This window comes from Asterias amurensis, chromosome 17 (genome assembly GCF_032118995.1).
Source record: "Asterias amurensis chromosome 17, ASM3211899v1".
Taxonomy (NCBI): Eukaryota; Metazoa; Echinodermata; class Asteroidea; order Forcipulatida; family Asteriidae; genus Asterias; species Asterias amurensis.
Genome location: NC_092664.1, coordinates 13,949,560 through 13,965,449, shown reverse-complemented (window position 1 = coordinate 13,965,449; position 15,890 = coordinate 13,949,560). Strand labels below are relative to the sequence as shown.

The 15,890-nt window shown below is 38.3% G+C and overlaps 2 protein-coding genes across 2 annotated transcripts in view; one reads left to right on the top strand and one right to left on the bottom strand.

Annotated features, from left to right (window-relative positions):
* Positions 1–2,103, bottom strand: part of LOC139949758 (vacuolar protein sorting-associated protein 11 homolog) — a 30,556-nt gene extending 28,453 nt beyond the window's left edge. The window contains exons 1-2 of the mRNA XM_071948293.1: positions 2,039–2,103; positions 624–698 (exon numbers count right to left, since the gene is read on the bottom strand). Of these exons, the coding sequence (XP_071804394.1) occupies positions 624–698; positions 2,039–2,056 (93 nt within the window). The 5' untranslated portion in view covers positions 2,057–2,103. The remainder of the gene's footprint in view (positions 1–623; positions 699–2,038) is intronic.
* Positions 2,104–2,443: 340 nt separating this feature from the next.
* Positions 2,444–15,721, top strand: LOC139950018 (uncharacterized). Its single transcript, XM_071948643.1, has 12 exons — positions 2,444–2,563; positions 3,332–3,425; positions 4,375–4,488; positions 5,193–5,271; positions 5,941–6,055; positions 6,945–7,129; positions 8,187–8,342; positions 9,331–9,408; positions 10,954–11,037; positions 12,251–12,409; positions 13,510–13,677; positions 13,983–15,721. Exons 1-12 carry the CDS (start codon positions 2,509–2,511, stop codon positions 14,181–14,183), a joined length of 1,488 nt encoding a protein of 495 aa, XP_071804744.1. The 5' UTR covers positions 2,444–2,508; the 3' UTR covers positions 14,184–15,721.
* The last annotated feature ends 169 nt before the right edge of the window (positions 15,722–15,890 follow it).

Here is a 15,890-nt window from a genome sequence, read left to right as displayed (position 1 = left end):
TCATCACACGGCGAAACGCACGGAAACAAGGGTGGGTTTTCCCGTTGTTTTCTCCCGACTCCGATGACCGATTGAGCCTAAATTTCCACAGGTTGGAAACAGGTTAAGAATTACTTTTAATGTTTCAGAATAATGAGACCCATTTATGTACAACTTTATAAGTTTACAACAGGCCCGTATGCTTTGTTTTTGAAAGGGCAAGGGCACCGAGGCATTTTCTTCTTGGTAAAGGGGCACCCTAGATGATGAACTTGCAAACTTGTACTGGAGCATTTCAAGGGCACCAAGGCAATGACCATGGGACCGGAGGCAATCGCCTTCTTTGCCTCCGTGAAGAATCAGCCCCCGATTTCACGAAACTCATCGCAAGTAGCGATGCATCGTAGGGTTTGTGATGCGTCGCAGCCCTATATAAGACACGTCGTGGCTGCGACAAGTTCGCAACTTACGACGTGTAACCGGTCGCAACTTGCACTTGCGACGCGTCGCAGCGCTTCGTGAAATCGGGGGCTGGCCTGTTACAAAATGCAGTGCCACTACCAGAAACACCGGGCCAGAAGATCAGAGTGGGCAGGGACGAGCAACAAACATTATTTTACTTGGCCTAAAACTAATCCTCTTACCTTGAGGCTAGTGAAGATTTCCGCAGAACCTGGTAGCTTCACCACTTCCTTGTCAAAGAAATTCAATCTCTTCCACTGCAATGAAGCAAAACAAGGATTAATATCAAAGTCCATTCAAGATTTGAACAAAGACAATGGAGCGGGAGTGTAGAACTTGAACCAAAGACCTCAGAGTTAACAGTTAACAGCCAGCGCTCTTTTAACTGAGTCATCCAGCCCTAGAAATGTTGGTGGTCTCTCTATGTTCGGGGGTGCCAGTGAGAAGCCATACAGCCAGAAACTGACATGTGCCAAAGGATCACTTTACAACTTTACAAGTAAATTAGATTTACAAACATCTTCATTCACAGGGGTAGGGATTCATGTCTATTATGGACAAGAACTAAATCTACAATCTCGGCATCATACATGTACTCATCGGGTGCGTTCAATCTCATCGGGTGCGTTCGATTACTTTCCCTTGGTCGACTCCCGCAGTGCTCACTTGGGTGAGCCCCTGACAAGAGCTAATCGGACGGTCACACTCGCCCCCCCCCCTTGTTTTTAAAATGAAAATATTTTCTAAAATAAAAACAATTTGTAGAACTTAAATTAAATCAGACAAAGAATTAAATCGTGTTGGGTCCTTTCTCTGTGCTGTATTTGTATCCATGCTTACATCATTTCATTGTACAATTGAAGGAGTTTGGCTGGGTACCGGTCAACTCGGTCCCAAGCCAAGTTGATTTGGGACCGAGTTGACTTGGGACCGAGTTGACTTGGGACCCAGTTGATATTGGGTCCCAAGTTGGGACCGACTTGACTGGAACCGAGTTGACCTGATCATTTCATTGTACAATTTAAGGAGTTGACTCAAGTCAAAGCGTTTGGTTGGTTGGGCTACTTTTCTATGACTCGAGGCTTAACTCCTCAAGCATATTGTCAAAACTCAAAGTCAAAGTCAAGTTTAGTTGCGATAATGTAACCCTCCTCCCGACGGCCGTCCGGTTACGTTATCGCAACTATAGTATTACTTTAGTAACTAACTTACTAAGTCAGGTTAATAAAAATAACACAGGAAAATTAATGGATTTGACTTTGAGTAAATACTGACTGTTTTTCACTGTGCTGTACAGTACACAGTCACAGTGTGGTGTGTTTATCTCGTACACCATTTGAATTGGGTATTCATTCAATTTATTGTGCACTGCTCTGAGTCTGACTGATTATACAATATGTAGACGACAGGCTAGTGTAATGGCCAATGTTGAATGCATGATGAGTGCGGCGGGCCTACAAAATTTACACAGTTTTGAGATAGGAAGTCTAGCAAAAATGTAAAATCTTCATCTATGTGTTACTCAAATACCACTTGAACCATCCTTCACAGCAACATAAATATATTGCTATTGAAATATTCTACAAATGCATCTTACCTGCTGTAGAAACGCCATTTTCAGACCGTTTCTATTCGCATACAAAAAGTGATGAACAAGATCCACCCCGCAAAATATATAATGACCTTTGAACTCTCTCTCAAAGCTAGTCTCCGCCCCTGTCCATAATCAAAACGGATTCGTGTGTAATTTTGTAATCCTTGTGAAGAGGCTAAACTAAAAGGGTACTTAGGCTTTCAATTAAAAATTAAAAATACTTATTCATTAAAACAAAAACAAAAACTTAAGTATCAAACTTATGTTTTTTTAGAATATGATAATTCAAATTATATTATTCCTTTTCATATTATTTACCTTGGCTAGAGTAATATTTAAAATAATCAATCCTGCTTCAATCTTGATTGAACAAAATGTCAGGAAGCTAAGTGGTTTTACTGTTGCCAACGCGAAGATAGCGTCGTGTGTCGACTGCTCTATCGTTAAAGGAAACTCCTCTAAAACCTGTCAAAATGTCGTCAATTTCAAGCATGGCGAGATTCAGGAATCCAACAAAGTCTACAAGAGGTAACATAGCCTATTTATTGCTATTTATTTCTATTTAAATATGTGTAATTTAGTTGAAATCAGAGTGCAAAGTCTGGAACTTTTTAAAACTGTCGGTCTCAATTTGTTTTTAGGCTGGCGAAATGCCCCATCATAAAGCACTGTGTTTACTGTGTGGGTGGGTTGTTTACTTAGTTGACATGGGGTGGGTCTGGGTCTTAGACTTTAAATTCTCTCCAGACTTCTGTGATTTTTTTTTTGCCCAACTTATTCAATTCAATTCAATTCAATTTCAATATTGGTTTATTTCAAACTAAACCTAACCAAATAAAAAAAAAAAGTAAAAAAAAAGAATTTGGTACACTTTTTTGTATGGATGTTTACAACAGAAGTAACAAACAAGGCCAGGGTCAAGGCCAACAACAACAAGAGTGCTGGGCTGGGCAAGGAAAGGAATGCCGTGTCCCTTAGTTTTTTCAGTTCCCCAAATGTATCCAATTCCAAATTAACAATAAACATGATAAATGGTTTGACTGACTGAGCTGTGTATGACGAATGTATGACCATAATTTTTACTTTGTTTGATTAGGACCACATTTCAAAATTTCTCATCTCCCTTTGCTTGGCTGTCATTCAATGCCTGATGATACTTAATTAAATTATCTGATTGCCAGTTTACTGTGGTAGAACTAAAACCAAACTTTAGTTAAAATTGAAAATAATATAACAAACTGTGATATATCATGATTTTAATTCCTTAAACAACTTCTACTTCCTTGTCTATGTCAGGTCCAGGTTTTTCTGCCACCTTGAGGCGGAGTGGGAGTCTTGGAAGTCTCAACAAACGAAGCTCTGCCAACTTAGCTCCGTCATTCAATGCTTCGTAAGGATATAACAAATATATCAATATATATACCTAAAATTAAAATAGTTGTACTGCTCCAGCAAGGGTCAAAGACCTGAGGCCAATTTCATAGAGCTGCTTAAGCAAAAAATTTGCTTAAGCACGAAAATAGCTTGCTTGTTTTAGACATGTTACTGGCCAAAATTTCATGCCACATACATTGCTTGTGACTGGTATTTAGCTGTTGTTTACTTAGCATAACAATTTAATGGAGCCTTGGCCGGTAATTTGATTTTACTAAGCAAGGATTTTTTTGCTTAAGCAAAATTTTGTGCTTAAGCAGCTCTATGAAATTGGGCCCTGAGCGTTACATGCAACGCCATGCAAATTATGGGCAAAATGGTGTTCACTTTTCGTCAAAATCAAACCTTGCCGCCAATTTGAATGGCGTTGCTTGTATTGCTCGGGTCTTAGAAGTTAGACCCTCGCCGGAGCATTACAATTATTGTAACTACAATATATCCTATGAGTGGTTAAATAGGGAGTAAAATGCGTTACACTTTACGACCTAGATGATTGAAAAGGGTATCCAGTTGTTTTTAAACAAAGACAATTTCAATTCCAGTTTACTCTTTTTACATATGAACTGACTTTTTATTAGCCAAATCAATGATGATTCAATCGCTTCCATCCAAACAAACAAAAGTTCTTATAACCTTCATAGCAAAGAGTTTTAGTGTTTTATTTAACTGCAAGTTTGGTTGCTAAAAATCCACATCAAATGTTGTTTTACTCTAGGATGACCATCATAAATGGTGGTAAAAAACTGCCAGCAATTTACAATTAACAGGCTGCATGTTCTCTTTCATTTTTTAAATGGTTTCTCTGCCAAAAAAAACCCAAAATAACATAAACTTTTCTTGTTACTGTCCATAATTTAGATTTTTGTAATTCTAACTCTCGATGATTTTTTAAAATTTATTTGTAGCAAAACTGGCCAAAGCACCTTGAACACAAGTCAAGACTACAACAACATCGAAGCTGAATACATTAAGAACTTACAACAGCAGATCTACTTCCTGGAATTGGAGGCTAACTTTCTATATCCTTAAAAAAAAACTTAAACAAATTGCTTACCAACCAAAGCGACCAGTTTCATAAAAGTTGAAATAGCAAAGGCCTCATATTTCAATCTTAGCAAAGTCTTTATTCTTACCCTTGGAGAAAGACTCTACCATGGCAACATGTGAGGCCATTTATTTATGGACACGTTGTCTTGGATAAGGCGAGTTGGTCTATAAAAAGAGTTTGTGACCGTTTGTTATGAAATGCATACATGGTTAGAAAGGTGTTTTAAAGTGATAGAATACAATGATTCACACAAAAATGCCTCGAAATTGCACGGTTTTCCTGATACGTTGTGATCCAACATGGCACGTCAAAAAGTGATAGAATACAATGATTCACACAAAAATGCCTCGAAATTGCATGGTTTTCCTGTTACGTTGTGATCCAACATCACGTCAAATTTTTTAACCACAAAATGGCAGACCATGTTAGTCGACGAAGTAAAAGGAAAACCTTGCCATTACAAGGCCTGTGTGGATCATTGTATTCTACTTTTAAAACATCTTTCTAACCATGCATTTCATAACAAACGGTTACAAAAACTTTTTTTATAGACCAACTCACCCTTTCCAAGGCAACGTGTCTCTTTAACAGGTAACTGTGTCGTTGGATGATGATGTGTAATAAATAAATAAAACAAAATTCTTTCATTTTTATTTCTTGACTGATAATGTTTACTCGAGACCAAGCAAGAAAAGCCACTGATCTGCAGCCTAAAATGACAGAAGAGGCTGGTCGAATGCTTCACACACTTCAGGTATAAGAAATATTCAAAACATCTTCTAAGGCGTCTGGGTACTTTTTGCAGGAAACAAAACACAATGCCCACAGATTTACATTAAACTTACACGGTTTGACAGAAGCTTTCCTTAAAATATTTCTTACTGAGGCTCTGTACTTTTTGAGAAATTAATAAAACAAGTCACAAAATAATTTTCGTCTCAGTGAGACAAAAATTATTTTTCTATGTAAAACGTATTTTTCAAAACCTACAGCACCTGAGCAGGAAATACTTTAAGGGAAGCCTTCTAATATTATTACCTTCAAACTGTGTAAATGTATTGTAAATCTGTGGACATTGCGTTTTGTGCTACAAAAAGTCGATACTTTACTAACAGGGGACGTAATAACTAATACTTACACAATTTTTTACAATAACCGTATCAAAAATAGTTACGCTGGTGCGCCTTTTTCGTCAGGCGTAACAAATTTTCTCTGTGAGTTTTGGGTACTGCGTCTTGCTTGCGAGCGTCTTATCCGCAGGATATTACGGTAGTGGCCTGACCTTTTCACCCTAGCAGAGTCTTTCTTGAAGGAAGACCAGCCTTCGAGAAAGACTCTGCTCGGGTCATAACTTCAGGCTCCTAACTGTTTTTTTTAAGGTTAAATTTCTGATTTAGTGTTTTTTACATTCAAACTGTAACAGGATTTGCAAAGTGATGTTGATAGCCTGCACCTAGAGGTGAAGAGAAAAGAGTCCAATCTACACATGGTGAATTCGGAAAAGACCAGGCTAGATGGCAAACTCCAGCTACTTCATGGTACAGGAGTATTCATTATACCTTATTCATATATTAGTGATTTGTAAAAAGAATGCGTGTGAAAATATTGTACCGTTGTGGTCATATTTATAATGATTTGTGTCATGGCCGGGCAGTTTCGTGAACTAGACTTAAGCTCTGGTGTTTCTGATTTATAGCAGAGTGTGAGTTTGAGTCCCAGTCTGGACACTTGTATGTCCTTCGACAAGGCACAAATCATTATTGCTTTGTTCTTTGGATGGGATTTAAATCCATAGTTTTTGTCTTGTACAATTTTTTTATGCACATAAAAGAACCCATTTACACTTTAAGTAAGTGTGTGTATACCCTGGGATTTGGAACAGTTCAATTATTTTAATCCTATATAAAAGTAGATGCACACAATAAAACTAACGTCTGAAATTGTTTCAAAAGGTGGTTGTATTTTTGCGATATTGCTGGAAATCCAGAGCGAATATGTCCATGCAGGAAGACTGATCCCTAATAGGAATACACAATCTGAAAAGCCTTACCCCGTAACGCTTCTTATAGACGATGTGACCTATGTTTACATTCAAACCGCCCTCTGTTGGCAAAACACTGTATATGTCATGTTTTGCCGGGCTAAAATACGCGTAGTCATGGTAAGATTGCACACACTTTCTAGCTAGCTGCCGTAACATGCGCATGAATCGTGTTATGGTTTTCAAGTGACGTCAGAGGTCACATCGTCTATAGGTTTAACTTTTTAATGACAAAAATCTGTTATCTTTTTTCTACTTTGAAATGAAATGTTTCTAAAAATGCTTTATACTATTGCATGCTGCTGTAGGCTTCGAACCAAAAGTTTTTATTTTATAAACTTCCCTTGAAGAGATCTCACTTAAACAAACCATTATTTCTTTGGCAGATACGCACGCAAGAGAGAAGAAACTTCTTGTTGAGGAGATCGTTCAACTCAAGAAGCAGAACGAGATGACACAACGAGAGATTGTACAGAAGGAAGATCAGATCTTCAATGCGCGTAAGGAGCTTGATCGAGGGAGTACGTCACTGACAAGTGCCGAGCAGCAAATAAGGATCCTGAATGCTAAGGTAAACACACAGGGGACTGCTCCTTCAAGGGGGTTCCAAAAATGGAAAATAATGTAAGCATGTATTTTGCCTCTAACTTTCACCACACAGCCCATCCCAATTACAATGCCCACCCATATAAACACCAGTCATGCCAGTGTCCGGACTGGCTGTCTGGGACTTGACAAAATGTATTTATTTATTTTAATGACCTCTGGCCACCCTCATTGACCATGTCACACACTGTCACTGTGAGCAACTTTACCCTGAAAATCTGTTTTGCCGTGAAATAATTAAATTCACTGCAATTTCAGGGCAACCCAACTCAAAGAAAACACCCTGAAATATTTCTAAGATTTCTGCACTAATGAAAACACCATGAAAATGCTGTGAACTAACCTTGGCAATAAATCACAAGAAACACACAGAAGCACACCGTGAAAATGCCCTGAACTTTATCTTTGCAATAAACCACATGGCTAATTTATTCTTCCTCCATGCACTGACCAATGTATACACGTCCAATTTCTGTCGGTCATAGTATGCTCTCTTCGACAGACCCTCCTGGTTATAGCCTAGTGCAAAATTTTGCACTGTGAGCCCGATCCAGGCCTCGGCACGGGTTTAAACCACCAGTTGAAAACCTCTTCACCACATATTGATTCCTTTAAAACAGAGTTGTCTTTTGCGATTAAAACAGTTGCTGGCAGTGTAAGCACTTCATGTAATCCACCCTATACATTAAATGACAAACCTGTCGAAGTTTGAGATCGATCGACCATCTAGATCACGAGAGAACAGTGAAAAACCGATTACAAATTTTGCATTGCATTGATGCCTAAACAAAAATGAATAAAACGCTCACTACAAACGCGAAATTAGATTATTTATTTCTCATCAAATTTGACATTTCAGACAGAAATATTTCAAGGGATGTTTTCTACTATCATTATCATTAGACCGTGTAAGTTTTATGTAAATCTGTGATCATCACGATTTTTGTTTCTTACCAATTCTGTTACGTTCCTTTATAGGTTACAAGGTGCATAAAAGTTATTGGTTTCTTTCCCGTTTGTAGATTGACCAGAAGACTGATGAGTTGAGGCACACCCAGCTAGCGTTGGAAGATAAAAGGACAGAGTGTCTACAAGTACAGACTCGGCTGCAGGAACTGGAGGATCGTTATTACTCCAGTACTGCTTCCATTCAAGACAAAGCTGTCGAAGAATTTAGGGTAATTTCGCTCTCTCTTTCTCTCTAGAATTTTGTTGTATTATCTTCTCAAATTATTTGTTTATTTGTATTGTGAAGCGCATTGTACAATGTTCTTGCAGTATACGTGAAGTATCCGTGAAGTTACGTGAAGCTCCCTCTCTCTAACATTTTTTGTATTAGGGCAATTCCACGGTCAGTCGCATTACGGTCAGTCGCTTTACAGTTTTCCAGACAATGTAGCCACGTCTACATGGAGCCAAAGCTGAGTTCTTTTTTGGCAAAATTGGGTTCATTCCTTGTCAACAACTAAAAATAAATTGGTTTCATATGTTGGCTATAACTTCTATGTGGAAAGAAAGTTTTGACAAAAACTTGATTCTTTTTGTGTCGTGTCCATGTTTGCTTGGAATTGCCCATTATCTTCTCAAATTATAGCGAGGTTTATCTGCACACAACACAAGCAAATACGTGAATGTGAGCACCAAAACATTGTGTTGTTTCTAGGTGACGTCACCACTTGGGGCTTATTTTATGCTCATGTATGATGTCCGCACGTAATGTACCTGTCGCGAAAAATGGTAGCTTCACGTATGCTGAAAACGTGAGATTTTAAAAACACAATTTTCTGATGTCACATACACGTATTTGCTCGCGTAACGTGGAGCTATTGCTAAACTTCTCTAATAATAATAATAACAATACGTAAGACTTATTGCACTGCTAAAAAAAAGCTACAAAAGAGTTGAGACATTTGTATAGACGATGTGACCTCTGACGTCACTCGAAAACCATAACATGATTCGCGCGCATACCGCTGGGCAAAACCTTTGTGTTTTGGCAGCCAGCTAGAAAGTGTATGCAATCTTACCATGACTAGGCATCATTTTGCCCGGCGAAACATGACGTATACATGTACAGTGTTTTGTCAACAGAGGGCAGTTTGAATGTAAACATAGGTCACATCGTCTATACAATGAACATTTTTTCTTGTAAACTGTTTATTCCAGAATGAGATTCGTGTGATGCAGCACAGGATGAAGGAAACGGAGCTGAATGCTCAGCAAGATCGCTACTTGAAGAACAAAGTGAGTATAAACAGGAATGTATAGTTTGCCCTTGGGAAAACAAGTAGGACAGTTCTATTGAGTATAAGGGCTGGTAAATAGTCGGTCGTGCGATGGAAATCTTGACGCACAATCCTAAAAAATACAGTTTATAGTCATTGATGTGGCCTATAAACTTTTTTTTTAAATGATCGCGCGTTAATCGGCCTAATCGGCTGACCTACACGGACATAGGGTGTATGCTTTTTTCAGGCCAGTGAAAAAAAATGTTGCTGGTTTTTTCCTTGAGCAAAACAAAAAATCAGAAATCAGCTTTAGAAGTACAATTTCCAAGAATTATGAAACCTAATCGGCAGTAGTAGATTAATAACAACAAAACATGAAGAAGCAACTCAACAAAGAAGATTAAATCATCTGGTGTTACCGCACACTAAACATGTGGTGCGCTCAAGCAAAATGAGTTGTTTGTTGACCCTGGGGTCGATTTCACAAAGATAGTCCTAACTTGGGACTAGTTCCAAGGTGTTATTTAAAAAAAAAAAAACTTAAAGACTCTGGACACTATTGGTAATTGTCAAAGACCAGTCTTCTCACAATACAATAACAAACTAGTGAAAATTTGGACTCAATTGGTCATTGAAGTTGCGAGATAACAATGAGAGAAAAAACACCCTTGTCACACCAAGTTGTATGCTTGATTTCGAGACCTCAAGTTCTAAATCTGAGGTCTTGAAATCAAATTCGTGGAAAATTACTTCTTTCTCGAAAACTACATCACTTCAGAGGGAGCTATTTCTCACAATGTTTTATACTATCAACCTCTCCCCATTACTCTTAATCAAGAAAGGTTTTATGATAATAATTATTTTGAGTAATTACCAATAGTGTCCACTGCCTTTAAGGCTATACATGTAGTCCAAAGTATGGACAGGTAACCTGGCCTAACTAGAGATGAGACTCTTTGTGAAATCCACCCCAGGTCATTTAAGTTTTCATGATACATTTGAAAAGAGCATATGCTACAATACTGTTAAAACCCAATGTGAAAGTGTAGAAACCCAAAGTAATGCGAGAAAATAAAACTGAGAACAAAGGGGTTCAAATTTGAGGTGTTTTAAAAAAAAAAAAAAAAAAAGGCTAATTTTAACCCCTCAATTTTGATGTTACTTTTCCGGAAATGTCACCACTGTTGGCCTGTTTTCATGGATGTGATTTCCCCGTTGTTAAGTGGAATTCCATTTTTGTTGTCCCCCAAGGAAATTCTGTTTTTTTGTTAACCCCCCCCCCCCCCCCAGTTTCTTAAAGAAATGGAAATATAACCATATTGCCCCAGACTGCAGAGTAGGGCTTATAAAACCAAAGTTAAATGTGAATATTGGGCTTCATGCTCACAAGTTTTTGAGCTTGCATACTTTCACGCTTTGCGCTCAGAGTTCAGTTTTCTTTTCCTCAACGTCCTATCACATCCCTATGTTTTGGCTTGTTTCTTCATACTGATATTTCCAACAGACGTCTCATTTAGATTGATGCTTCTCAATACATATTTTATTTTATTTTCTTTATTAGATGACTGATGATGTTGGGAATCTGGTGAAGGAAAACGCTTTGCTAGGATCCCAGGTTGTTGAGCTTAATCAACAACTTGACAGGGTGAGTTTATTAACCTATCAGTTTTACAATCATGTTACCCTTCAAGAATGACTCTGAAACATCATGCCAATAATTATTTTGTACATTTTTACAGTCAATATCAGAACCTGGCTTACTTTCATGTAAAAAGCAAGCAAAGAATCTAAAAGCAAGCAAAGAATCGGCGCACAGAAGCAGGGAATTTTTGCATTTACGTCAAGCGTATTTCAGGGTTACAGAGAGTTTAAGCTTGTGCACATGTGACTCCACATCACTAATAATCTGGGCATTCTTTGTTTACACAGCTAGTGCAGAATCAGGCATGCAACTGCCCGTTGAAAACAAAGAGGAAAAATTTTCAAAGGCGCCACGGGACATGATACCCACAATGGTACCCTAGGAAATTTTGAGGTTTATTATGCTCTTAGGTTCATTGTTAGCATGTAGTAGGCTTATTTTACATGATTGTAGTTGTACACTGTTATTGCCAGGCATATATTAGGGTAAAAAACAAAATCCGAAACAAAAACCAAAAAAATTAAAAAACGAGGAATCCCGCGGAAATGCGGAAGAGTTGGATGCCTGCAGAATGGTGATTGTAAGTGCAGAATTCGCCAATGAGATTGAAATTGGGCCCTGTTTGGATCAATCACAACATCTCCCTTTATCTTTTTTCTGCTATTGGCTCGAATGCACAACATGCAGTGCACTCAAAACTCTGGTAGGAACTCTATGATTGGCTCCGATAAGTGTTTTTGCTGTGCCTGTTTACTTGACGTTGCTTGGTATTCGTAGGTTACAGCTAGTGCAGATATTTGGCATTTGCCCTGTACATAAGCAAAGAATGGCGAGCACAAGAATTTGGCATTATGAAATCAAGTTTGGCGTATAAAATTGGGTCCAGGGTCCAGAAAATAATGCTTAACATTTTCTGCTTAGCAAAGATAAGCACTAAGCAGGATACCATTCATTGTACAGGCAGCATGGTATTTTGGCTGGCAAGGCTGGTAACCTCATTCTGATAAGCACATTTTATGATGTGATTATGTACTTTTTTTGTGCTGATAAGCAGCTCTATGAAATCTGACTAAGGTGATTTTAATTACAGTTAGTATATTATTTACAAAATGATGCAAATAAGTCAGTTCCAGGTCAGTGCAATGACTGTAGTTTGACAGTCGTTGACAGTCATTGACAAGAATCTGTTGGTTTGGATTCCATCTTCTATTTCCAGGAGAGAACATTGAGAGAAAACCGCGACACCAGACACGCTACCAATATCACTGAATTAGTGACTGTTAGAGACAAAGAGAAACAGCTCAGCTTCGACCTCCAAAAGGCCAGGAATGAGCTTCAGCATGAAAGGGATCGGGTTCAGCACCTACTTGATCAGGTAAGTGCATAGAGTTATATAAAAGAACTAGAGGGCGCACTGGCATCTCACAGCGTGTGTTTGTGCGGCCATTTTCTAAGTTGAACAAACAGCATCGCGTGAGCGTTCAATAAAAAAAAACTCAACCGTGTATTTCATATTCAACGCGCGTGCAGAATGACGCGCTTGTCATCTTGCGGTCCCGTGGCGTTTGTGCACGAAGCATCACTCGTGTGCCCTCTAGTTCTTATATATAACTCTATGGGTAAGAGGCAAAATTATTCATGATGGCTACCGCCCCCACAATCCCCCCCCCAAAAAAAATATATATATATAAATAAAAATAATAATAATAAGAAGAAAATAGGGTGTCATGGTCGATTGGTTTAGAGCATCAAACTCAAATTCAGGTGGTTAAGTCATCGGAGTGTGGGTTCAAATCCCAGTCATGACACTTGAGCAAGATGCTTCAATGGATATCTGTGAGGGTAGAAAAATTATATTGTGTGTGGACAAGCCTTCGCCACTGCAACCTGGGCTGTACACTCCCATGGTAGCTAAGGAACTTTAAAGAAATAATATTGTCTGAATGACCAGGGCAGTAATGTAAAGCGCTTTGATTCGTTATTTTGAAATGAGCTATATAAGAACTATTTTTACTTTTATTATTATTATTATTATTATTATTATTATTATTATTATTATTATTATTATTATTATTATTATTATTATTATTAGGAAACAAGAAATGTTTAGTTTTAGATGTGGGGAATAAAACCTATTGGCGCAACCAAATAGGGATTAACAACCCAATCCACATGCAAGGCCCCAGTCTGAGGTGGGCATCAAACTGGGGTCTACTAAGGTGAAAGGCAGGGAAAGAAACCACAGACCCAACCTGATCACCAAATCAGAAAGTGACCAATTTATGATTTAAGATTAAAAAACTAAACTATTCTCAATGAAGATGATCAGAGCAATCTGATCGAAACGTCAAGTTAAACGAACGGTTCTTTTCAGAACCACCCCAGCTCATTAGAGATAGTCATTACGTGGTGTTACCGCAAACCCTTTCCATAAACTGTTCTTAATTTTCACATTTTGTAAAAAATGCTTCACAGCTGGCGAAGCAGGAGCATGGTCAAGCAACCTCCACCCTCAGCCAGAACACTCTACGCAGCAGGTTAGCAGAGATTGAGGGAAGGTTGTCTGGGGTAGAGGTTGAGAACACCCAGCTTCGTAGAGACAAGATGCTATTGGTGGATCATGTATCGGAGCTACAGAAACAGGTCAGAAAATGTCACCAAACACTCCATGATAATTGTTTTCCGTTACATGTAAAAAAATATGCGCAAGAGACTTGCCAAACTTTATCTTGTTCAAAATAATGTCCTCTCAGAACAAAAAAATTGCTGTCAACCTTTCACAGGTTTGTTATTTTATGCATATGTTGAGACACACCGAGTGAGAAGACTGCTCTTTGACAATTACCGAAGGTGTCCAGTGCTTTTAAAACCGGAGAAAAACACATCTCTGTACATGTATAACTATAAAAACTCGAATCACTTTATGATGTACATGTTTTTTCCAACAGCTATCGGAGAGAGAGATGGAGACAACCCGTCTACACGATCATCTTCATACTCTAGACAGCACTATCTCTAACATGGACCGTCGCAAGAAGGTGGAGAATAGTCTACAGAGTCAACGATGGGGGGAGTTTGAGAAGATGGCCGAGAGTATGAAGTCATTGTCTAAGAGTATGACTGCTCGATCAGTCACACCCGAGTATTGAAGACGTAATCCCCCAAACCTTGGTATCAGGGTTCTGTCTTTAGTGGTGGAAAAATATTTCCCTGGAAACCATTGCAGGATGGATCATGGTAGATCATATAATACATGGTATCATATAAATAGACTCAAATAAAAGAAGTGCTCAAAATGGTGAATATCCAATTTCACATTTCGTTGAAAACGTTTGGTGGTCTGAAACAGAGAGCTTGGCAGTTTTTCCGGCACCAACAAAGACCTGTGTATGGGTCTGAAAACAGTCATGTGATGTAAAAATTCACATTGCATTCGCAGGAAGTATGAACCGGGCCATACGTGGAAACTTGAAGTGAGTTACATGATTAATATAATTTTATTTTATTTTGGTTAATTCATTAATACTGCTAAATATTGGAATTATTATTGGAATGTGTGCTGTAATTAAACCAATCATGCTACTTCTCTTGTAAAAGAAACCCACAAAGATCTTACTACTTGAATGGGTTTGGGTACTTTTTTCAGGACTCAAAACATAATGTCCACAGATTTACATTAAACATTCACGGTCTGAAGATAATGACGGCAGAAAGCTTCTCTTTAAATATTACCTGCTGAGGTGCTGTAGTTTGTGAGAAAGGAGTAAAACAAGTCTAAAATAAAAAATATAAAAAATTGTCTCGGCAGACGAAAATTATTTTAAATACGAATTTTCAAGACATTGTTTGCTAATTTCTCAAGAGCTGAAGCACCTCAGCAAGTAATACTTTAAGGTAAGCTTTCTACCATAATTATCTTCAAACTTTGAAGTTTTATGTAAATCTGTGGACATTCGACGTTATGTTTTGCGTTACAAACAGTACCCCCAATCCATTTAGTGACGCAGGCCTGGAATTACACCCAGGCCACGGCCTCCGTTGCCACTAGTCATGGTATGGGTGCCCCTTCAACTGTTTACCATTGACTTAAAGATTTTCCAATGGAAGTGCCCCGTGCAAAATGAAAAGTTGCCTTGCCCTCTTATAGATGGAGTCCCAGTCCAGGCCTGTGACGTCAAGTAAACTGGGTCTTTAGGATCCATAGAAATGAGAGTCAAGCAATTAAAAGGTATTTGAATTCAATATTTTTAGCCCTCGTTATTTTTAAATTTTGTCAAGTTGTATATTTATCAAATAGGTTTGTTGTGTTGTTTGTCGTGTTCATTTGTCTTAACAAAAGTGTGTGTTTTTTATTTTTGTTTGAGTGTAATTTTTATGTGTTGTCCTTCATGCTTGTTATGTTAAAACATGTTGGTCTTAATTGTAAACATACAATGCATTGTATACGATGCCTCAATGGGGATCGGAAAGGGCGTACTTGTGAGATGGCCTGCAACATAGTTCTGTCCAACTTCAAAACTTGTCTTAAACGTGTTTGTCCAATTATTAAGCAATGTTTAGTGTTCAACACATAGTTTCCCAAGGCCGGTAGCCCCCCTTGTTTTGTGTTACTGTACACCATGTTTAAAGGTACACGTTGCCTTGGATCGGACGAGTTGGTCTATTAAAAGCATTTGAAACCGTTTGTTATGGAATGCATATGGTTAGAAAGATGTTTTAAAAGTAGAATAGAATGATCCACACAAGTATCACTCGAAATTGCATGGTTTTCCTTTTACGTCGCGAACTATCACGATCGACCATTTATGGGCGTCAAAATTTTGACTCCCATAAATGGTTGACCGTGTTAGTCGACA

Excerpts from the sequence above, each read along its gene's own strand:
- LOC139950018 (XM_071948643.1), top strand. The coding sequence starts at position 2,509 with ATGTCGTCAATTTCAAGCATGGCGAGATTCAGGAATCCAACAAAGTCT. Across the intron at positions 2,564-3,331 it reads TCCAACAAAGTCTACAAGAG|GTCCAGGTTTTTCTGCCACC; the intron begins GTAACATAGCCT and ends TGTCTATGTCAG. Across the intron at positions 7,130-8,186 it reads TAAGGATCCTGAATGCTAAG|ATTGACCAGAAGACTGATGA; the intron begins GTAAACACACAG and ends TCCCGTTTGTAG.